Below are 23,494 nucleotides of genomic sequence, written 5' to 3'. Positions count from 1 at the left end.
AGTAAGTACAGCAGCTCACAGGGGGAAAAGTTCTCTTTTGAAGGCAGAAAGATATCTGTGTATATTGAATTGTGTGAGAATGGCTATAGTTGAGCACTAAATTTAGTACTGAGCTTCCTGGAAACGAGGGCACAAAGGGAAACCGGGTGGGGCATGTGATCATTGCCAGATAAAGTAAGCATACAATTTCATCCACAGGCATGAGTGTTTTGAGGGCAGTGAATTCTTTTTTTTTTTTTTTAATTTTTTAAAATTTACATCCAAATTAGTTAGCATATAGTGCAACAATGATTGCAGGAGTAGGTTCATTAATGCCCCTTACCCATTTAGCCCATCCCCCCTCCCACAACCCCTCCAGCAACCCTCAGTTTGTTCTCCATATTTATGAGTCTCTTCTGTTTTGTCCTCCTCCCTGTTTTTATATTATTTTTGTTTCCCTTCCCTTATGTTCATCTGGTTTTTCTCTTAAAGTCCTCATATAAGTGAAGTCATATGATTTTTGTCTTTCTCCGACTAATTTCACTTAGCATAATACCCTCCAGTTCCATCCACGTCATTGCAAATGGCAAGATTTCATTCCTTTTGATTGACGAGTAGTATTCCATTGTATATATATACCACATCTTCTTTATCCATTCATCCATCGATGGACATTTGGGCTCTTTCCATACTTTGGCTATTGTTGATAGTGCTGCTATAAACATGGGGGTGCATGTGCCCCTTCAAAACAGCACACCTATATCTCGTGGATAAATGCCTAGTAGTGCAATTGCTAGGTTGTAGGGTAGTTCTATTTTTAGTTTTAGTTTTTAGTTTGAGGAACCTCCATACTGTTTTCCAGAGTGGCTGCACCAGCTTGCATTCCCATGGGGGGCAGTGAATTCTAAGAGGACTATTTATATAAGGAATGTTGAGACTCGTAATAGAAAAATGCCATCAGTTGCTGTTCTGAGGAAATTGTGCTAATGTTCTTTAAAAGGTGATATTTTATATAGATTCTCAGTAGGAGCTGAGGGTGTAATAATGGATCTCAACTCATGAAAGTACTTCTGTGGGTAGCTGAGCTAATGTGGTCCAGGTAAATTGCTTTGTGGTGATTTCACTTTGTAAAGGAAGAGAGCATAAATAACTCAGAAGATTGTAGACTTAGTGTATCTTTCTCAACTATCTGCCGCTTCAGCTGGATTTTTGGCAGGTTCTGGACAGCAGTCAAGCCAAGGTTGAGCACTTGCTGCATGCCTGAGGTTCCAGCATTTTCTGTTGTGGTTGGAGAGTGATGTACATACTTTTACCAGATGAGTGAGCATTCTTTCCACCTCCTGTTATAAAGATTAGGGAACTTGGCTTGTTTCTGCTCCCAAATGGATGGTCTTCCCATTTTTGAATGGGTGCTTCAAGAGTAGAAATGAGCAGGGAAGGACAGTTATTAGATAACCAATATTGCTGGCCTGTCGATTGGAAACATGGCAGATTTCCCCCAGATGTGTTCAGCAGGTGCTCATTGAATAGTAAAAGTGGTGGTTATAGATTAACTTTTAACTTTTTCTCCTTTTCACCACTTGTATAGAAGCATTCGTACTGCTCCATAGCTTTACCATGAGGATTAAATGAGATTATGTAAATCAAGTACTTAGCACAACGTAGAAAGGTATATATAAAATACGGGCGCATTGTACTTGGTCGGTAAATGGCAGCTTTTAATAACGCTGATGAGATGGTGAAGCAGCATTCCATGGGGCCCCAGTCAGGGAGAGAGAACGCAGCCATTTTCCTTTTGTGGCTTTCAGCATTTGTGACTTCTGTAATTGTGTCTCTGTGGCCATCGATTTGCTATACAGGTCTGGAGGCTGAGTCCAATATAGCTGCTGCTGTACAGTGAATCAATGAAATAATGCAGTTGACTGGGGATGAGAGTGATTTGAAAGAGCACCCAGCAACCGAGGAGGTTGAAAACGGGCAGATTTAGACGATGATTCTAATGACGTTAGGTCCTAAGAGGCTAAGTGGCTAGTGAGGATTTGGGGCATACATATATGATGGGTTCCTTTTTTTTATACTAATGCGTTTTTATTTGGCTGTTTATGTTTTTCAGCGAGGGGGGTGGTCAGGTCAGCTGGGACTCCGCTTTGGGGTCCCGTCTATTTGTGTGGCTTGCTTACCTCTTCATTTCGCTTTCATTGTGGCCCAGTGTCCAGAACTGCCTGCTGTGTTCTAGGTATATATAGTACAGGTTCCATGGTTTGTACAAGAGTAAGAGGAGCCTTTATTTCCTGGCTCTCTCTCTCTCTCTCTCTCTCTCTCTCTCTCTAATTATATTTAATATTTATCTGTGCTTTTGGTCACAACTACACATAGGACTGGTCTTCAAGGGACCATTTATAATGGCAAGTTAATTCTGCCCTTTCGGGGTCAAAAATAACAGCTTGAAACCTTTCATTATAAAGGTATAGAGTACTTCTTATTATTTTTGGCTTGAAAAGAAAAATGTTTTTTCTTGCCTTTGGATCTTGCCTGCCATGTTTCTTCCCACTCACCAAGCTTTCCTGCAGTTTATTCCTGTTTGGAATGAACACGTCAGTGTGCCCTTCCGGAGGCCAGTTCTCAGGGTATCCTTTGGAAAGTTCTTTGTGGAAGGGAGACATGAGCAAGCCACCTGTACTCCTGTGGAACAGGCTGCGCATTTTGACCAAAATGGCCTATCAATCCATTTTTGAGGTTCTTGGCAAATTAATCCAGTGTCTGCCATCCTGCCATCCTTTTCATCAGAAAAACTGTTCCCAGCCTGGAGTCTTCGACTTGCTAGTGGTCCACTGGGGTGGTATGTAAGCTTGAGAGTCGGTGTCCAAAGCCCAATGAGGCTAACTACGATAATGAAGCTTGTTTGCTTTTGGATGGAATTAAATCAAATCAGTGGGGTAACACTGAGTATCTCCTGCTGGTTAGAAGCTCTGTTACTTCTTAAATGCAGTTCAGTTTATAGTCTTTCAGAACATAAGGGTTACGGTGGCCATGAAGTAGGAAATAATAAAGAACCCTTAATGGTGACAAGGCCAGAAATTATTGCTCTAGGCTAGTATTGTTCCCACTGTGGTCTGTGGAGCCCTGGCCTCCCCAATGGTGACCTGGGGGCTGGGCTCCTACCACCGCCTTACTTTTATTCATTTTTTACGTACGGGTTTTAATCTATAATAGCATTTGAACAAAAGGGTTACATTGCTAAAATAAAACAAAACAAAAACCTGTACCTTATCACAATGGCCTGTCCCTACATGATCTATAAGGTGGAATTCAAGAGTACAAGTTTTTACCTTCCTCTATAAAAGCCAAGGCAAAGAATGTCTAGAGGCTTTGTTCCATTTTCCTTTCAGCCAGAGCCGAAGCTTTTCATTGTGCTTGAAGGACCTCACTGCTTCTTCACTGAACTCTGTGAGAATCAGAGCCTGTGAAGAGAGAGTGTCAAATGTGTTTATCTATATTAGGTCTACATTATCTAGATTTATCCAACAAAATGTAATAAACATTATTTGTATCTAGATACATCCCTGATTTTCTTAAACCCTTGAGTAATCTTTTTTTTAAGTGTTTTTTTTTTATGTTTGTTTACTTTTGAAAGAGAGAGAGAGAGAGCATGAGTGAGGGAGGGGCAGAGAGAAAGAGGGAGACACAGAATCCAAAGCAGGCTCCAGGCTCTGAGCTATCCGCACAGAGCCCAACGCAGGGCTCAAACTCACAGACCACAAAATCATGACCTGAGCCAAAGTTGGAAGCTTAACTGATTGAGCCACCCAGGCGCCCTCAACTCTTGAGTAGTCTTAAAGCATATTTTCTTCTGTTTTAGCTTCTGGAAGCACTGAGATGCTTAACAACTCCACTACTCTCCGAAGCACCTTGCTGAATGGGACACAGAGTGTGCGTGTTACCACCACGCTCCCCAGTGGTGTCCCAGGGATGCTCCAGTCTTTAACCGGCAGTCCACGACCTCTAAATGAGACGGAGCATTCCCCCAAGGACTCAGAAATTGCCATGACTTCAGTATCAGCCCGTTCTTCACCCTTTGAGGCAGAGCTGAGAAGAGGCAGTGGAGTAATCAGGAATCCAGGGGATGGGGAATTCACTGAGCCATCCACAGAAAATGGATTTGGCCTCACATCTTCTGGGGTCTCAGTGGAATTCTGGCAAAATGATTCCCCAAGTAAGTATTTAATTTTTACTTGATCTATCATGGACTTTTAAAAACTATTGGATTGCCTTAAAAGATCACTTCAAGACCATTTGAAATCTCAAAAAATAAATAAAGTGTGTTCTTAGCTAACACCATCTCCTTTATCTGGTATACCACATTATCACATTTTGATTTTTGTCCTTATGCGAACATTGTGAAGTTCATCAGACAGGCATCATTCCTCCTGCTCTTTTATAGACGAGGAAACTAAGGCCCAGAGGGTTTAAGAAATGAGGGCACGGGCATGTAGCTTGTTCACAGCAGAGCTGAGAGCTTGGCCTTGGAGCAGTCACTGTCAATCGCATGTTATCGCTCTGTGGGATTGTCTTCAAGGTGAGGGCTGGCCTGCTCTTTCAGACTAGCTGGAGCTATTTTATGTACAGATCATTCTTCCAAATAAAATGTACAGGTATAAATATATTCCTCCAAATTCATGGCTTCAGGTTATGCCGTATAGTTTATTTTTTTTTTGCTATACTTGCAACTTAGAATAATCTTTATTAATAATGGAACTGTTTTGGAAAGATGCATGTGACTAAGCACTGTAGGTAGGCACATCATATTTGTTGTTGGACATAACATATTCCTTCCCTTGACCACTTTTGGGGAAAGGGAGTAAAACACCACAGCCTAGAAGTTGCTCTGCTACTTTGCACTTGTTCTTTAAAGGCTCCCTTCTTCACCAGGGCTTATTTTTAGTATTGCTATCTTATTGACACTGAAGAGTTTTGAAATAATTATTTAGAACATGAAAATGCATGCCAGGTTACACGTAAAATAAATACCATACAAGATCCTTGCAAAGGGAACCTTTCCCTAGAGAAGACTCACGTCTCAGCTGTTGGGGAATCTCTTTCACATCCATGTCATGACATTTGTTTCCTTGACATCTTACAGCCTTGGGAGGAGAGCAGCTTGCCAGCAGCTCAGACGCAGAGGATGGAAGTCCCATGTCTCAAACTGAGACTGTGTCTAGGTCAGTCCTGTCGGGCAGAAGTGGAGCCAGCACAGCACGCTGGTTCTTGACCAATAGCAAGACATTCGCAGATGCGACAGGAAGCTCCACTTCCTATCCTGAAGTTGTGAACGCCTCAGTGCTGACCCGGTTCTCAGCCTCTGTGTCCCAGTCTAGAGGAAGTGACGCAGCACTGGGCGACAGGAGCTACTCTGAGCCGGCCACCAAGTCTTTGTCCTCATCCTCCTCAGAAAGCCTGGATTCCTCAGCAGCACGTGGTGAGTGCTCAAGTGAGTTTCCACTTCACAGAACTGCACCACTCGGAAGGCAAAGGGCTTACGAGGCTCATGCTCTTCTGTGGCACAGTAAGGCCGTGCGTTAATGGACCACTCCAGAGGCCCCTCTGCTGTCACTATTCCCAGGCCATTCTTCTAGCTGTATATCTCTTTTTTTCTGGTACATCTCCCCGGAGCTGCTGTTGCCACCCGCCCCTGTCACACACAGCTCAGGGACTTCTCTGTCCATGTCCTTCCTCGCCCTGTAGCCTACCCCACACCCCCATGCCTTCCTCAATCACACAGCTTCTGGAAGGTGAAAATTACACCTTCTCATGGGTGGTTGTTCACCCCAAGTCCGGGCATTCGTCAAGAGCAACTCTCCCTCTTGTCTAATCAGCTTTTATGAAGATATAATCCCCATTCTATGCAATTTGCCCATTTAAAGTATACAATTCAGTGTATTTTAGTGTATTTACAAAGTTGCGCGGCCACCACTACTGTCTAATTCCGAGAAGGGAACCCGGTGCTCATCAGTAGTCACTCTGTGTTCTCTCCTCCTCCCAGCCTCTGACAGCCACTAACTTAACTCTCTGTCTCTGTGGATGTGCCTATTCTAGACAGTTGATGGAGGAAATCATACAATAGGTGGCCTGTTGTGGTTTTCACTTAGCATAGTGCATTGGAGGTTTGTCCATGTTGTAGCGTGTGACAGTACCTCGTTCCTTTGTGTGGCTGAGTACTAGTTCCATCGCACGGATGTGCCACATTCGTTTATCCTTTTGTCAACGATTGCACATGTGGGTTTTTCCCACCTTTCGTCTCTTGTGAGTAGTACCGTGGTGAACATTCCAGTACAAGTTTTTGTGTGGACGTGTGTTTTATTTATTTATTTATTTATTTTTAAAAAATTTTTTTTTAACGTTTATTTATTTTTGAGACAGAGAGAGACAGAGCATGAACGGGGGAGGGGCAGAGAGAGAGGGAGACACAGAATCGGAAGCAGGCTCCAGGCTCTGAGCCATCAGCCCAGAGCCCGACGCGGGGCTCGAACTCACGGACTCACAGACCGTGAGATCGTGACCTGAGCTGAAGTCGGACGCTTAACCGACTGAGCCACCCAGGCGCCCCTATTTTTTTTTAATTTTATTTTTTATTTTTTGAATATGTGTTTTAAATTCTGTTGGAATGGCTGGCTTCTATGGTAGCCCTGTTTCTTGAGGAATTGTCAAACTGTTTTCCATAGCAGCTGCACTGCTTTATATCTTTATACCGCCACCAGGAAGGATGGGGGATCCTAGTTTCTCGGCTTCTTCACCTCCTGTTGTTCATCTTTTTTTTGATTCTAGTCATCCTGGGGGGTGTGAAGTGGTGTCACGAGTGGTTCTGATTTGTATTTTCTGGCTGACTAATGATGTTGTGTATCTTTTCACTTTTGGGAAAGTCTTTTCTGATCTTTTGACCATTTTATTTTATTTTTATTTTCATTTTTTTTACTTTTTTTAATGTTTATTTTTGAGACAGAGAGAGACAGAGCATGAATGGGGGTGGGTCAGAGAGAGAGGGAGACACAGAATCCGAAGCAGGCTCCAGGCTCTGGGCTGTCAGCACAGAGCCCGACTTGGGGCTCGAACTAACAGACTATGAGATCATAACCCAAGCCGAAGTCGGACGCTCAACCGACTGAGCCACCCAGGTGCCCCTCTTTTGACCATTTTAAAAGTAGTTAGGAATTCTTTCTGTAGTCTGGGCACTAGTCCTTTATCAGATATACCATTTGCAGATATTTCCCCCCGTTCTGTGCATTTTCTTTTCACTTTCTTGACAATATCATTTGCAGCACAAAGGTTTTTAATTTTGATGAAGTCCAGTTTATCAATTTGAGAAAACTTTTTCTTGGATGGTCCTTTTTAATAACATTTTTGGGCAATTTCATAAACCATTCTCAGCAACCTTGTCAATGCAAAGCATGTACTGACTAAAGCAAAAATGCAATAATTGATCATTTAAGGTTATAACAGGTTTACATTCTTACCTCTCCACCACTACTAATAATAGCAGCTCCCTTTCCCCCATATGAACATCCTAATTGGTGAGGAAAACTCGCGTTTATTACTACTGATGTGACGTGGAAAAGCATATGCTTGTCATGAAAGAATACCACATGCATGGGTGGAGAATATTCATGTTCTTTCGTGTGTGTGCATGGAAAATGCATTATCTGTCTCCTAAACAAAAGGAGTCATTTTCCACCCTCACAATGTGGGGCTCAACGTTTCTCCTCCTCAGACCAGGAGCTCAGGTGCCTTTCCCGCGTGCATCTCTTCAGTGCTAGGACCCTTTGCTCCATAATGCGTGTGCCCTTGGTTTGTATGGAAATTGTGATGTCAGTGTGAGCAGGTCTCAGCGTTCAGTTATAAAGAGCTACATAAGGAATAGCCTCCTTTCTGAAACCAACTCTCTGTCGGTTAGCCAAATGCCTTATTCTCATTTGCTCTGAATCACTCACAGTGAACTGATTCTGCCATCCAGCCCCTCAGAGTTCATGGTCTGTTCCTTTCTCTGGGTTTGGATGCAGCCCCTCCATCTCAGGTCACGATTCTCCACTTTCTAAACCCTGGAAGCCTGATGTGGTGGTTCGCCTAAATTCCATTTAAGAGTCTTACAATCCTCCCACCCCAGGCCTTGTTTTCTCTGCCCGGGGAACTTGTGCTCAAATACACACGGCCCTCAAGCCTCTCCTGGTGGACTTCCCATGAGTTTCTTAGGCCCTTCAGCCTGGTCAAGTCACATCTCACCTGCCTCCTGGCTGTCTCCGTGCTGCTCCAGCTCACTGTGTATCCCTGTCCCCACACTCATTCCTGTCTGTCAGTTAATGCAAACGTATCATGAGGTGAACTTACCTAACATGCAGCTCTACCTCTGTTTTCCATTGGGGTGTGTCCATCAAGAGCTAGTCTGGGGGCACCTGACTGGCACAGAGGAGTGTGCGACTCTTGATCTCGAGGTCGTGAGTTCGAGCCCCACATTGCGTGTAGAGATTACTTAAATAAATAAACTTGAGAAAAAAAAAGAGCTAGTCTGGTATGAGAATAGGAATAAGAACCAGGGAAATAACTTGTTTTCTTATAGATCCAGATTAGGAAGTATTTAGGCCAAGAAGAGTTAGACCTCCTTTCCATAATTTCTGAGAAGAAGAGTTTATTTGATAATCTAATATTAGATTCTTTGAGCTTATAGTATAAAACATACACTCAAGAAAGGAGGAAAAGGATGTTTTCATGTGTCACCTGTCCCTATTCCATCCCACCAAGAAAATAAATAAATGCATTAAAAAAATAACACAAAACAGAAAATAAGCCCATCTTTACCTCCAACCACCATGCATTAAGGGGAAAAACCAAAACTCTAAAAGAACGGCAAACCCCATTCAGTTCAGGTATCACTGGTCCTACCAGGAAGTAAAAAGCCTTCGGAGTCCTGGGGGTCTCCCTCCTGTGACTTGTCAGAAAGTATAAAGCCCCAAAGGGGTTGTTAGCCTTTTGCTGAGCATTCACCTCCCCTGCCACCACCACCGATTTCCCTGATGTAAACTCTATTTGTTATGTATCATGGAGCAGAAATACAATATTGATCCTGTTCGCTGAAGTGGTAAACCTTCCCATAAATCCAGGTCACCTGAACGGATATGCTGGTCGGCAGTGCCTCTTTCGGTTGTGGTTGTGATCTGTGGGGCGGGGGACAACGCATCTCGTTTTCCCACGTGTGAGTTTCACATAAAGACCAGGGAAAGCACAGGGAAGCACTTCGGCTAACTTAGTGCACAAAGGGAGGCTCATTCCTGAGGCTTCTGACAGTGCTGCTGCACCCCTGTACTGACTGGCCATCCCCTTTCAATCTCCTTGTAGCCACTGAGGAGGGTCCTGAGCCTGGAGGAAGTTCTGCCGCGCAGGAGGGGACTGCCGAGGCTCCCCACCCGCACACTGCAGCTACTTTCCCGGGGACTGCAGAGCGCACGTCACGGTCTCTCACCAACACGAGCACAAGTTCTGCAGAAGTGGGGCACTCTGTGGTGCCCAGAGAAACCGAGAGTGCCACCCAGCACGGGAACGTGACGGTGACTGCTGACGCCCACCTGGTCTCCGGTTCCCTGGCGGCCTCACCAGCCCTGGGAGGTGAGGAGCAGGGTCTCTTCCCACGTTCCTTCAGCTCACCTGTCAGCGTACTCACAGTCCTAGAAGGATTACGTTTGCTGTCAACCCAGAAAGTACCTTACAAGCTCTGTCTGAAGAGAACTTTCTAGGTTCTCTCACCCCCCTACCCCATCCCCACACGCACTTGGCTAAGGCACTTACGGTGTTGTCCACCAGGATACTTGGAATAAAGGAGACCAACCAGTTGTGGCCAAGGCCAGTCTCCTGGGAAAGAAATATCTCATTATCATTACACAGAATGGAAAATGGGGAGGGTTTTCCTTTTTCCATTTAGACAGAACAATTGTTCTGTTGGGGTCTTAAGAGCTTTTCAGATACCAGTTTGCTTTTATCAAAAAAGGCATGTGGAAGGAATTTGGACCTATTCCCTATTCTTCAGCCCCTGGCCCCACTTCTCTTTTATTACCATTTGCATTGCTGCCACCCACACTCCTCCCAGGAGGGTAAATATACTCTGCACAGACCCTGCCCGTTCCTGCCCTCCCACACTGCTCATCCAGAGGGCTCGCCATTGAAAACCACCTCTCCAAAGTAAGCATTTAGTATGTGTTTGGGATATTTCTTGTATGTCTAGTTGACCTAACTTTGGTGTTTCCATTTACAGTCACTGGAATTAGCTACAGTCAAGTGAGTGGCACGGACTTTGAACAGAAGGCTTCCAGCGACTACGCAGACCACACCTATGTCTCGTCTACTTTTACCAAAGGAGAACGGGCATTGCTGTCCATTGTAGACAACAGTTCAACCCCGGACATAAGGGAGAGTTCGACCTCTTCTGCTAAGATCTCAAACTCTTCACATTCAGACTATTCTTCCTCTTCTCAGGCTCAGACTGAAAGAAGTAATGTGTCATCCTATGAAGGGGAGTACGCCCAGCCTTCCACCGAGTCCCTGGCTCTGCGCACAGCCAACCTTCCGTCCTACACATCCACCATTAACATGCCAAACACGTTGGTTCTTCTGGACGCTGATGCTGGATCGACTGGCAACTCTTCTTCCTCTTCTTCTCCTCCTCCTCCTCCTTCTTCTTCTTCTTTTTCTTCTTCTTCTTCTTCTTCTTCTTCTTCTTCTTCTTCTTCTTCGGGACCCCCTTTGCCCCTGCCCTCAGTATCCCAGTCCCACCAGTCATTCTCCTCAATCTTACCATCAACCGGGGCCTCTACTCTTCCACTGCAGTCCACTCCCCATGCACCCACACCTGTGTCTTCCTCACCAGCGTCCCTGACAGCATCTACCCCTGCCTCGCCGTCCACCTCCCAAACAACGCTGGCACCTTCACCTTCTACTCTGGTCCTGCCTGTGACTCCAGTTCAGACAGCGACAATGGCATTGTCTATGGCAATGCTCCCCAGTAGTCAAACAGCAAATCCTAAGAACCAGAGTAACCCATACCATGAGAAAGTCATTACAGAGTCAAAGCCACCGAGCCTGGAGTCTCTGCCCACAGAGGCCACCGAAGCTGTAACAATGAGGTCTACCTCAGGGATCCCTATGCCCTTGGCCTTAACAGAGTCCTCCACTGAGCAAACCCTTCCAGCCGTAAGCACCAGCATAGCCCGAATGTCTCCAGCTTTGACAACCACCATTCTTGAGACCTCTCATCCCCCCAGCTCTGCGTCAACCACAGCAGCCCTGATGGCTGACCCCACAACAGTACAGACTACGGCTGGAAAGCAGCTCTTGCCAACCAGCCCTGAAATTCCAGTACCACGAATCTCAACAGAAAGTGCTGTCACCACAGAAAGGAGCCAAGCCCACGTAGATGCTACCACCCAGTTGGTGCCCCTGACCAGTGTACCCACGTCGGCGAAAGGACCAACCACGGGGCTCGGTGTGACGGAAGAGAACAGCCCGGCTTCACACTTCCTCGGAACATCTCCTTCTCCCCAGACCGTAGGCGTTTCCACAGACCAAGTACTGACTCCTAGATCTACTACCTTCGCTGCTCGGGGCAGCACACTGTCACCGACAGCACTGTCATCGGCAGCTCCAGGTAGAAGGCGGAGCCGCACAGGCTCGGGATGCCTGTGAATGTGTGGCAGATTTGCAATAGTTCCGTGTCTGTGTTGTCCTCTTATAACACAATGTCATGGATGACCTAATTTTCTCACCTCTGAGTTACCTAACTCTCCCTAAAGGAAGAGGTGAGGATGCCATTGGCCGTGTATGGCATCAGTAGGTAGCACCGTTGTGGCTTATAATTCCCAGAAATGCAAGAGCCTTTCAGGCATGCCTTTAAGTCTTGTGAGGCCAGAGCAGGTCAGTGCTGTGGGATGGGACGGTGGAAGAACTGCATCGAGAAGCTTTAGGTGGCCTTTCTGACACAGGGAGTGAGTAGGCTCTGTCCGCCGGTCAGAGCCCTGAGCCTCTCATTCAGCCAGCCTCTCAGTTACCGGGAAGGCTTCTCTTGATTCAAGGGAAGCTGGGCTCCTTGGTCTTCCTAAGAACATGTTGCTAGTGGACAAATGCGGGCAAAGGGATGATGAACTAACCTTTTCTGATAGTGACAGGGCGACCTGAGCTTCTTGACATTACTCTTGAGGTTATCTTTATATTCATGTTGAAGTGGCTGGTATGAGGGAAATCAAACCATTCACATGATTCTTCATAGTTTAAGGAAAGGCAGAAGAAATTAGAATGGTATATCTTTCGATGTCGTGTTCAAATTTGTACATTCGGCTTGTCCAGATCCAGAAAAGGAAAACTGCAAAGGGCTTATATAAGCCTGACATCTTTTTTTATTTTCGTTTTTTTAAATTAATTTTTTAAATCCTTATTTATCTTTGACAGAGAGAGAGCGTGCACACCCACAAGTGGGGGAGGGGCAGAGAGAGAGGGAGACACAGAATCTGAAGTAGGCTCCAGGCTCTGAGTTGTCAGCACAGAGCCTGATGCAGGGCTCAAACTCATGAACTGTGAAATCATGACCTGAGCCGAAGTCGGATGCTTAACTGACTGAGCCACCCAGGCACCCCTGGAGCTTGACGTCTTAAGGAAAGAAGAAAGAAGAGAAGTACTTTGTAGTGACTAGAGCAAGGGAGCTCAGTTAGTGTCTGAGTTCCAGCCAATCAGCCACGGTCAGCCTGGGGGCTGGAGGGCCATGACCACCCCTGCCATGTCAGGCGAATCAGTGTCTCTTTTGTGCCAGTGATTTAAACACCTCTGGGAAATGAAAGGTGGATCCTTCTCCAGGGAAGCTGGGAGCCCTGCTTCAGGACTCACAGGGCTTCATTTCCAGCCAAATCTATTCCAATACCAGATGGAACCTAATTCACAAATCTCCCTTAAAGCCGATTGTAGTCATTACAATGATAACTGTAGGTGAGAATAAGTAACATTGTTACTTCCTGTTAATATATTTTTTATGACAGTATCCATGGTACGGTGTTTGGTTATGCAGGTCCTGTGCCTCTTTGGGTAGTTTTAGGTATATTTAAAGTAGCCTTGCAAAATAGGAACACCATTGTTAGGTTTAGCTCATTTGTTCTCAGGATTATTTTTTTGGCATTACAGCTCTTGACTCCTGCCATCCTTTTCTCATTCTTCCAGCAATTTTTCTGCTTGGAAATGATGCAGTTATGTTGTGGGTTTCAGCTTCTCTGAGCATGTGTCAGAAGGCTTTATTACGCAGTTATTACATAACTAGAGCATGACAATGCTAGTTATAGATACCAAAACAGAGAGTTGTGGTCTCCGCCCTGGGAGTCTAAGATGATGCTGAAGCCTGGGCACTATTAGGGCCTAGATGAATTAGATAGGGTTCATAGTGACATTATGTAAAGAGAGGGCACTGCAGTGCACAACTTCGATTGTTTTTCCAAATGATTGCACCATATGTGGAGGCCCAGTTATATTTTAAGATTTTTTTGGAACGGGGGAATCCTGGAGCAGGGAGGATGGTTAATCAGGGACCACTTCTCCCCCGATGTGTGTTTTAAATTGGCAGAGATTCAAGTAGAATTTTCTGAGTGTCAAAGGCGATATAATCATCAGCCTTGAACTGAGTGACCTGTAAGCAGCATTAGGATTGGAACCAATTCTTGCATTCAAGGATCCAATTGTCTAACACACGTGCACGTACACAAACTACTGCCAGGATCCGGTCCCTCAGCGTCTCTTCTGTACCTCCCGGGAACCCGTTCTATTTTAGTAGTGCGACCTCTCAGGGCAAGTAAACAGAAATAAGCAAAAATCAAATATTAGCCAGGAGAATTAAATATTTACCTAGAGCTGCTTTTACATTTCCTATGTGATTAACTGCTTTATTCCTGGAATGTGTTTTTAGTTAACAGCTGTGCCACTAACCCTTGTCTTCATGATGGGAAATGCTCTGTGGACTCCAGCAGCCGTGGGTATCGATGCATGTGCTCACCTTCCTGGCAAGGGGATGACTGCAGTATGGGTAAGAGGAAAAGTGTCTCCAGTGGTCTGTACTACAGTATGTCCTTGAGATAGGCAATAATGCTGTTTTCCTTCAAAATGTAGGAAAGCAAGATTTTTCATAAGTAAAAACCCTGCTTATTTGAGAGTTGGCATACTTAAGTGTTGTCTGCAGAATAACATCAGACGATAATGTTGACGCGTCTCCATGATCTGGCTCCATTCGGTGGGCTGCCTACACCCCTACTGCACTGGACCATCTATAGCTCCCTAAAGACCCCTATGCTTTCCTGCCTGTGGCCTTCGCTGCTGGTGCCTCAGGCTGCAACCCCACCCCCATCTGCTTGTTAAAGTCCTTCCAGTCCCAGTTCAGATGTTATCTGAAATAGTCCTTATTCTCCCTTCCATCAGGATCTCCTACTCTCTCTGTACTTTCAAAGCCTGATTTGTTTCTAGTTGGTCATATACACGACGGCCTCCATCCCCTGTAGATAGACAGCCCCTTGAGGACAAGGGCAACATCCCACTCATCTCTGGGGCCCCACTGCACCCAGTGCCATTTGGCCCTTCGGAAGTGCTCACTGCACTGGGTAATGATTCTGCTGTCTGCCGCAGGTTCAGTGTGGCCCCGTTTTCTCTCCTCTGTAGATGTGAATGAATGCCTCTTGAACCCCTGCCCACCCCTGGCCATGTGCAACAATACTCAGGGATCCTATACCTGCAAATGCCCGGTTGGGTACCAGTTGGAAAAAGGAATATGCAACCTGGGTAAGAGAATTAATCTATCTTGGAATTTTTTTCTGTACCACAAAATATTTTTAAAAATAACATTTATTGTTTTCCTCCCTAAACAGTCAGGATCTTTCCAAGGTATAAACTTAAAGAATATAGAAAGAAGTAAAGATGCTACCTATTTTTCAACCACTCAGAGATACAGCACCTTATTTGCAATCTTTTTTTACTCTGCATTATATTTTTATACAATTGCAACCATGTAGTATTTGTACAAACTTTATATCTTAAACATTTTTCCATGTTATTAAAAATATTTTACAAACTTCCTAATGAGTACATGGATAGGCCATTATTTGTGCATAACACTATTTGCTTAACCGTTCACCCTACAGTTAGGAAAAATATATATCAAAAGGATATTCTAACTACATAATAAAAAATATATTTTTAAGGAGAAAAAAGAGAGAATAAAACCCTGATTATCCTACCACATTCACACATCCTTTTCATTTTTTTTTATTATTATTATTTTTTTTAACGTTTATTTTTATTTTTGAGACAGAGACAGAGCATGAACGGGGGAGGGTCAGAGAGAGGGAGACACAGAATCTGAAACAGGCTCCAGGCTCTGAGCTGTCAGCACAGAGCCCGACGCGGGGCTCGAACTCACAGACCGTGAGATCATGACCTGAGCCGAAGTCGGCCGCTTAACCAACTGAGCCACCCAGGCGCCCCTCCTTTTCATTTTTAAAAATGATCTTCATGGTCCTGTTCATAGGCAGATACATTTTTCCAAAGCTGCCATAATTGTACCATACAGATTGTCCTACTTCATTCCCTAATTTGATAGTTCTGAAGCTGGTTGATTTTAAATATAATCTCCAGCTTACATGTTAAAAAGCAAACAACCCACTTGAAAACTAAGGTCCTGACCAGGTGCTAAGTGGCCAAGTATCTACGCTTGTTTGATGAGAGGCCACATTTCAGCCCACAGCTCCCATCACATAATAATGTGTTCATCATAAAAGCTTTCTTCCACAAAGGGTATAACCTTGCGTTAGAGTGTTCAGTTCAACATGGAACTTGTTGAAGAAATTAGAAGTGAAGGGCATAGAGTTATCTAGTCTGGATAAGGAAACCGGTAGGTAAAGTGACTCACCTTTGATTGACCGGTGTGATACTTAACACACAAAAAGTGCTCAGTAAATATTTTTTTGAGAGAATGAATGTCTGTGACCTCTGAAAAGTGATATTTGCGTGAATTAACAGGCTGAGGGGAATCATCAGATTTTTTAAAAAGATTGTGTCAAATGACAAAACTAGAAGGGCTAGGTAATGAGTTTGATGTCCTTTATTTAAAGGGGAACAGGGGCGCCTGGGTGGCGCAGTCGGTTGGGCGTCCGACTTCAGCCAGGTCACAATCTCACGGTCTGTGAGTTCGAGCCCCGCGTCAGGCTCTGGGCTGATGGCTCGGAGCCTGGAGCCTGTTTCCGATTCTGTGTCTCCCTCTCTCTCTGCCCCTCCCCCGTTCATGCTCTGTCTCTCTCTGTCCCAAAAATAAATAAAAAACGTTGAAAAAAAAAATTAAAAAAAAAAAAATAAAGGGGAACAGTCGTGGACTGGGGGAGTACGGAGCCTCACAAACAGTGGAGCTCTCTCCCTGAGGGGTTTTGGGCAAGCAGGAGTTTTATAGAGTGTTAGAAGCGGCATCACTTCTGAAACAGGGCATGATCGGCTAGGCTTGCATATCTGCCCTTATTTAGAAAGGTCAAGGACAAGGGAGTAAGTATAGAGCCAATAGTTGACTTGGCGTTGGGGAATTGACCGACTGAATATGCTGCATTTTTAGTCACCGGGGGGCATTTACAGAACTCGAAAGTTCGGTTGGCTGACGTGGCACCTTGGGCAGGAGCAGCTCCATCCTGGGCCTAGAAATGTATTTCAAACAGTTGATACCCTACTAAAATAATGGTAGGATTTTGGAAATTGTTCAAAATACAAGGATCAAGTCAAAGCATTATTTAAAGGAAAAAAAAATCTAGGCATATAGACATCACTCAAAATCAAGAGTTCCTCTTACTCTAATAGTTTGTTTTGGGGGTAACCGATTCCATTTAGCTACCCCCTGGAAGAAATAGGCCAGGAGTCTTTGGTTTAAGGAGGGAGAAGATGGAATGATTTTATTGTGAAGCAGTGTGGAAAATGCTCTTGCCAGGAGCTCAGCTGCCTGGCTTCCAGCTCTGGAGCTACCACCTACGGCCCATGACCCCTGAGCCTCCATTTACTCATCTGTAAAATCAGATTACCACCTGCTCTGCTTCCCACTCAAGGTTATTGTGAAGAGCAAATAAAATGAAGTATCTGAGCAAGCTTTGAAAATGGGGGAGTTCTCCAGATGGGAGGTATCATTTTACATTAGCCCCCAACCTCTTGGACCAGAATTGACAGCAATGAAAACACTAAGTACTCTGAATACAAAGTAATACTTATGGATCTTTTAAAAATTCATTTCTATAAAAAGAGAGAGGAAAACCAAAACACAGACCCTTAACTACAGAGAACAAACTGACGGTTACCAGAGGGAGGCGGGCAGGGGATGGGTAAAATAGGCGATGGGGGTTAAGGAGGGCACTTGTCAGGATGAGCACATGGTGATGCATGGATGTGTACAGTGGACATGTGGAATGAATGTATCACTATGTTAACTATGCTGGAATTGAAATTAAAAAACTTAGTAAATAAAAATAAATAAATAATGAAAAAATCATTTATATAACCTGTATAAGTCAGCAGTTAGTTGCATGTGAAGTAAAAAATTGCCTTAAAGCCAGATGATGAAAGGCAGGCATAAAGACGTCAGTGTGCTGGGCAGAGTGCAGGGGCTGCAGGACGCTGCGTGATGCCGTCTTCAGAGCTGCTCTTAAAGCAGAGGCCACATTTACTGTCATGATTCGGAAGAGATCTGTGTACGTAACAGTTACAATATGTATATTTCCATCCAGAGAGTCTGGGTATCAGCCTGGATGGGTGAGGAAGGAAGATGAAGGAGTGGGGTGGGAGTTGTGGAAGCTTGTGTGCAGTGTCCCACAGGCACCTCAGATCAGGAGGAGAGCCGTTCTTTTGTGTTAACAATCATCTTTCCCTTTTCAAGTCATTTAGCTTCATTGTTCATAAACATCAGAGGAACATGCAAATTAGAGCATGCTGAAATGCTTTCATTTGGCCAAGAATGTTTTCAAAGAGCTCCCTGCTGCTCAGAAAGAGTCCTAAGCAGCTGGCTTCAGTGAACTGTAGAACAAGCAAAAAGATGTTAAATAAGGATTAAGGGCTTTAGACAGTAAGTATAAGATGTTAAATGTGTTCCCTGGCTCATTTGTGGGCCTTTTTCTTAATTCAGCAGGCAAGCTTTCTGTGAAAGAGCAGCTTCGTGGGTTCCTGGGTTTCGAGTCTTTTTTTTCCCTCCCTGTCCAGAGGGAAAGATAAGAATTTAATATAAAGGAAGATAAGAGGCAGATAGAAAGCATGCTATGCTAATTTTTGGTCGCCTGCCCATTTGTAAGTCCCATTCTCCTCAGGCCCAGTCAGCACAAAGTGATGAGTACGATTTTATTTTATGAGTGAAATGGGCCTTGAAAACGGGGCTGCTTTCTTTCAGGTCTGAACTCAAATAATATCTTGAATATGGGTCGTTTGCATTGCCTGGCTTGTGACCATGGGGCCTGGCAGTCCCCGCAGCTTGGGCCCACTACAGATGTTTGGCACCGTCCTCCACAGCCTCTCTGTCATCCTGAATCCGTTGTCCGATTTCTGGAAGTCTCTTTCATCAGCGACAAAATGGGCATTTCCTCTATGCGAGAGGGATGGCGGCTGGTGGGGTAACTCTGATGAGAAGAGGAAACCAAAGCCTACCCTTGAAGCTGAGGGCTTTGCAATGTAGGCTAGAGAACAACAGCGTTTCTCTATCGAAAGCTTTCTCAGGCCTGACGAGCATGTTTTGTGCTTGACCCCACATCCCCTCCCCCTCCTCCTGGGATTATGTCATTTAAGCCAGCTGGTCTTTCCTCCTTGTCCCAGCTTCACTGAGCATCTACTATGTAGGAGGCGACTGGCAAGGTGGCAGGATGGCTCCTCACAGCAGCCCACACACACATGCAAAAGGAGTTTTTGACCCAAAGGTTTACTGAGTCTGAGCCTTGTGCTCAGTGGAAGCCCACCTTCCTAGAGAGGAACTAGAAGAGGGAGAGGTGTTCTCTATCCTCAAGGAGAAGGACAGGCACCACGGTTGTCCTGCGAGGTGGAGTTAAGAGTGATATGCTAGAGATTTACAAACACACGGCTATGTATCAGTCGGCCAGTTGCGTGGTCTCAACGGGTTATGTTCTCATTTTCAGTTAGGACCTTCGTGACAGAGTTTAAATTAAAGAAAACGTTTCTCAATACCACCACGGAGAAACACTCAGACCTACGTGAAGTTGAAAATGAGATCACCAGAACAGTAAGTTTCCTGAAAAGCATCTTTCTTTGAGTCCTTTGTTTTCTAGAACAAATTTCATTCAGAATTGGGAACCTCGTGAGGACCAGCTATATTTCCTGGGCTATTGTTCATTTCCATTACATTTGGGAGGTAAACTTCATGGTAAAATTAAAAGCCTCTTGGAAATTGAAAGGAGGTGCTGAGATCCAGTGAAGCCCAGGAGAAGCACTTCTTCGGTGTGCTCTCACATGCAGCCTTTATCAGTGCCTTGGCGTTTCTTTTCCCTGTGCAGATTCATAGTCACAGACGGTTAGATGGTATGCACCAATAAGAACTATTGGCAAAGAGGAAAGATCCAGAAAATCCTACTCTCCCATCTGCAGTTGACATGCTGTGTGACTTTCGTTCTGTGTTTCCAAACTTGGGGAGAATAATGCTCTTTTTCCTCAGGAGAATGCCAAAGACATAACAGTTAATCCTGATTTTCCAGGGTTGAGAACTCACTGCACAGATTATCTAGGGGCCTTTGGGAGCCTCAGTGTTCAGTTGGTTAAGCATCAGACTTGCGGCTCAGGTCATGATCTCATGGTTCGTGAGTTCGAGCCCTGCGTTGGGCTCTGTGCTGATAGCTTGGAACCTGGAGTCTGCTTTGGATTCTGTGTCTCCCTCTCTCTCTGACCCTCCACTGCTCGCACTCTGTCTCTCTCTGAAAAATAAATAAACATTAAAATTTTTTTTTAAAGATTATCGAGAGGCCTTTGATTCCTCTTCTTTCCCTCTTTGCCTACTTTTTGTCAGGTGGAAAAAGTAAGGAAAAATTAAAAAGAAGGAAAACGAGATAAAAATGAAGCTCAGGGGCACCTGGGTGGCTCAGCCAGTTAAGCATCCAGCTTTGGCTCAGGGCATGATCCCACGGTTCATGAGTTCAAGCCCCACATCAGGCTCTGTGCTGTCAGCATAGAGCCTGCTTCGGATCCTCTATCCTCCAATCTCTGTGCCCTTTCCCTGCTTGCGCTCTTGCTCTTTCTTTCAAAAAAAAGAAGCTCAAATAGTAAATTTTACCTCTCAACTGCTACCTGAGTCTAAGATTTGGTGTTCAGAACATTGAAAATTGCCATTAATACAAGTTTTAGAGATTAATTGATTTCTGATTTCAGTTTTACTTGTTTTTTATAGGTAAGAGTATATTAGCCAAAACCTATAGGATTTTATAGGACTGTAGATTTTATTTGCATGACATTTAGATTCCAATTCTGTCTCTGTATCTATTGAGCATCTAGTCTATGACAGGCACTTTGCCAGATGCCTCACTCCTGTAAGAGGTATTGCCAACACATTTACAGCTAGAATTTGGGGAGACCCTGAAGGTTAATGACATTGCCTGAGTTCACACAGAGCAGATGCAAAGTTAAGGAACAGCCCACTAGACCATCCTCACTTCTGACACCATTTGCAAGTTTGGGGATCCCCAAGACCACCCTCAGATTTGATAGTCACTGTAAGGACTTCAGATCTCAGTGAAAGCTCTTAAACTCATGGTTATGGTTTATTACAGTGAAAAGGTCCCTGTTACAGTCAGCTATGGGAGAGACACATAGGGCAGAGTCAAGGAGGATTCCAAATTTGATGCATCCAGTTGTCCTATCCCCATGGAGCCATGCACTGTGTTAGCTCCTCTTGGCAATGATGTATACAGTATTCATGGAGTATTGCTAAGCTCACTTGAATATTGGTGTCTAGAGCAAATATATGGACATATTCAACCGCTCACATGGCTGACCTCAGTCTCCAGCCCCTCTCGAGGTTAGGCTGATACCATATAACCCCAAACCCCTGCATAAGTCACGTTGTTAGATATTTGGAGTGGCCCAGGGCCTCCAGGTAGACAAAGGATATTCCAAAAGCTTATTGATTAGCTTCTGGGAGCCAAGGGCCAGACCTCTGTTTGAGCAAGATTAAATTCTTTACTATACAGCAGGATTTTATGTCTACCAGCCCTATACCTGGTGTTCTTGTCACTTCACCACAGCTGCCTCTTGGGTGTGCTATAGGTCAATATTTCCTTCGAAGGGAGTACAGGGGCTTAGAATCCTGTGCAGAGGTGCTGTCCCTCCCAGTATACGGTGCTCAGTGACTTACTTAACTTGTTCATTTTCACCAGGTATGAGTGTATAATTTACTAGTGATGTGACATCCCCACTCCCATAGACTAGACTAGACTAGAGAAGCCACTTCAAGTGGCCTTTCCCAAGATACCATTCTGTTCTGAAATATGCCTTTTCTGTTTTTACCTGGGGGAAAACGTTTAAGTAATTATACTACTAATAAATCATTGCCTATTAGAATAGAAAGCAATGCCATACAAAGCCAAAGGTTTAATAACATCCTATGTTTTATTCCATCCTATGAACAATAAATGTGTCTGACACACAGGCTTTGAAGACAGGTGTGTCTGCATAGGTCAAGGTATTACAACCTTCCTCAGCATAGAAGGAATCTCCAGCCTCCACTGTTGGGGGAGCAGAAAAACAGGCATGGAACTTGATGCCCTAGAGGGATTTTCTGCTCTCTCTGAGGGCACAAGGCAAACACAGGGAGAGTCACTCTTAATTTGCTCTCGACAAAGGGGCTCTTGACCCATGTAATGTAATTTCCCATGGAGAGCCTTTTTGAAGAGGACCTATCTTTGAGTTAGGTCAACTCACTGCAGATTATGAGGGGTTTGTGTCAGGCCTGCCAGACCGGGGGTAGCTGAAGTCTTTTCAGTGAGCCTCGTTCACTCTGCAAAGTCCAAATAAACAGTTGCCTCTGAGTTTTTTGAAACCCTGGGTCTTAGAAGAGATCTGTTCCTTTGAAGATGTTTTGCATCCAAGGGTGCTGTTCTGAACATCATTTCCTGCCAAGATTTTCCCCACTGATTTACTATCTGCCTCTTTCCCTTTGTACTCAGGGAACAACAGAACAAGAGCAGAGAGGCATTTAAGAAGGGAATAAAAAAAAGGACACCACTCCTCTGTAAAGCTGCCTGCTGATAACTTGATAGCTAGAAAATGCCTATTTTATCCTGAAAATAGGAAATTGGTTCTAGGTCTAGGGCTTTTATCTATCTCACAGTTAATGACCAACCTGTTCTTCCTTTCAGTTAAATGTGTGTTTTTCAATGTTTCCTGGTTATACCCGATCCACAGTTCATGCTTCTAGGTAAGTAACAGAATTACTCTCACTTGTGAACCAGTTTTCATAAAGGGGAGGCTATTCTAACATAGGTGACAGCAACTAAACCGGGCTCTGTTTTGACCAAGCCACAGAGTGACCGGGGGGGGCCAAAGTCACTGGGCCTCCATGCTCTCCCATTCCCTTCCTGGAGAACGGAGATGGATTCATTTTCCAAAAGCCCTGGGCCCACATGTCATTTTAGGACAGTCAAAACCCTACACACTTTGTCTACAGGGAGTCCAGTGCAGTGGTCATGTCCCTGCAAACCACGTTCTCCTTGGCCTCCAATGTGACACTGTTTGACCTGGCTGACGGGATGCAGAAATGTGTCAACTCCTGTAGGTCCTCTGCTGAGGTCTGCCAGCTCTTGGGATCTCAGAGGCGGATCTTCAGAGGTAAGAGAATGGCCCTCTGGGAGAACTCCACCTATACAGTTAGGCACAGACCTAGGATAGATATGTAAGGCACTCGGGGCTCAGATTCAAGAAGTTCGTCACAGAGCCAGTCTATCTTTGAAATGGGTGCTGGGGCTCCTGGGTAGCTCAGTTTGCTAAGGGTCTGACTTTGGTGCAGGTCATGATCTCACAGTTCATGGGTTTGAGCCCTGCATCAGGCTCCCCGCTGACAGTGTGGAGCCTGCTTGGGGTTCTCACTCTGTCTTCCTCTGCCCCTTTCCTGCTCGCACTTTCTCTCTCTCTCTCAAAAATAAATAAAAACTTAAAAAAAGAAATGGGTGTTAAGCGAAAGGCCTTTGTGTGTCTGTATCTTTGTACATGTGTGCGTGCACACACGCATAGCTTTGAAGTCACCGGGTCCTTGGCATGTTGCCTCTTTTTTGTCTCCTCTTCTTCACTGGTGTATAAGAGATGATGGGATACAGGAGCTGATGCGATGAAATCATTCCTCTTTACCTTAAAAAGTTCCAGCTCTCTCTGAGGGAAACAGAAATTCCTGCACAGAATATACATGCTTATCAATACCCCAAACCTTCATCGTGATAGTCCACTAAGTAAAAAAAAAAAA

General features: G+C 44.7%; 1 protein-coding gene across 1 annotated transcript in view; it reads left to right on the top strand.

Annotated features, from left to right (window-relative positions):
• The window catches only part of HEG1 (heart development protein with EGF like domains 1), a 29,246-nt gene extending 5,758 nt beyond the window's left edge, over nt 1-23,488 (top strand). Inside the window, exons 3-11 of the mRNA XM_049629446.1 lie at nt 3,839-4,192; nt 5,120-5,455; nt 9,361-9,627; nt 10,271-11,659; nt 13,952-14,068; nt 14,695-14,814; nt 19,173-19,276; nt 22,398-22,456; nt 22,706-23,488. Of these exons, the coding sequence (XP_049485403.1) occupies nt 3,839-4,192; nt 5,120-5,455; nt 9,361-9,627; nt 10,271-11,659; nt 13,952-14,068; nt 14,695-14,814; nt 19,173-19,276; nt 22,398-22,456; nt 22,706-22,934 (2,975 nt within the window). The 3' untranslated portion in view covers nt 22,935-23,488. The remainder of the gene's footprint in view (nt 1-3,838; nt 4,193-5,119; nt 5,456-9,360; nt 9,628-10,270; nt 11,660-13,951; nt 14,069-14,694; nt 14,815-19,172; nt 19,277-22,397; nt 22,457-22,705) is intronic.
• The last annotated feature ends 6 nt before the right edge of the window (nt 23,489-23,494 follow it).

The sequence above is a fragment of the Panthera uncia genome, chromosome C2 (genome assembly GCF_023721935.1).
Source record: "Panthera uncia isolate 11264 chromosome C2, Puncia_PCG_1.0, whole genome shotgun sequence".
Lineage (NCBI taxonomy): Eukaryota > Metazoa > Chordata > Mammalia > Carnivora > Felidae > Panthera > Panthera uncia.
This window is presented reverse-complemented; position numbering and strand designations above follow the sequence as displayed.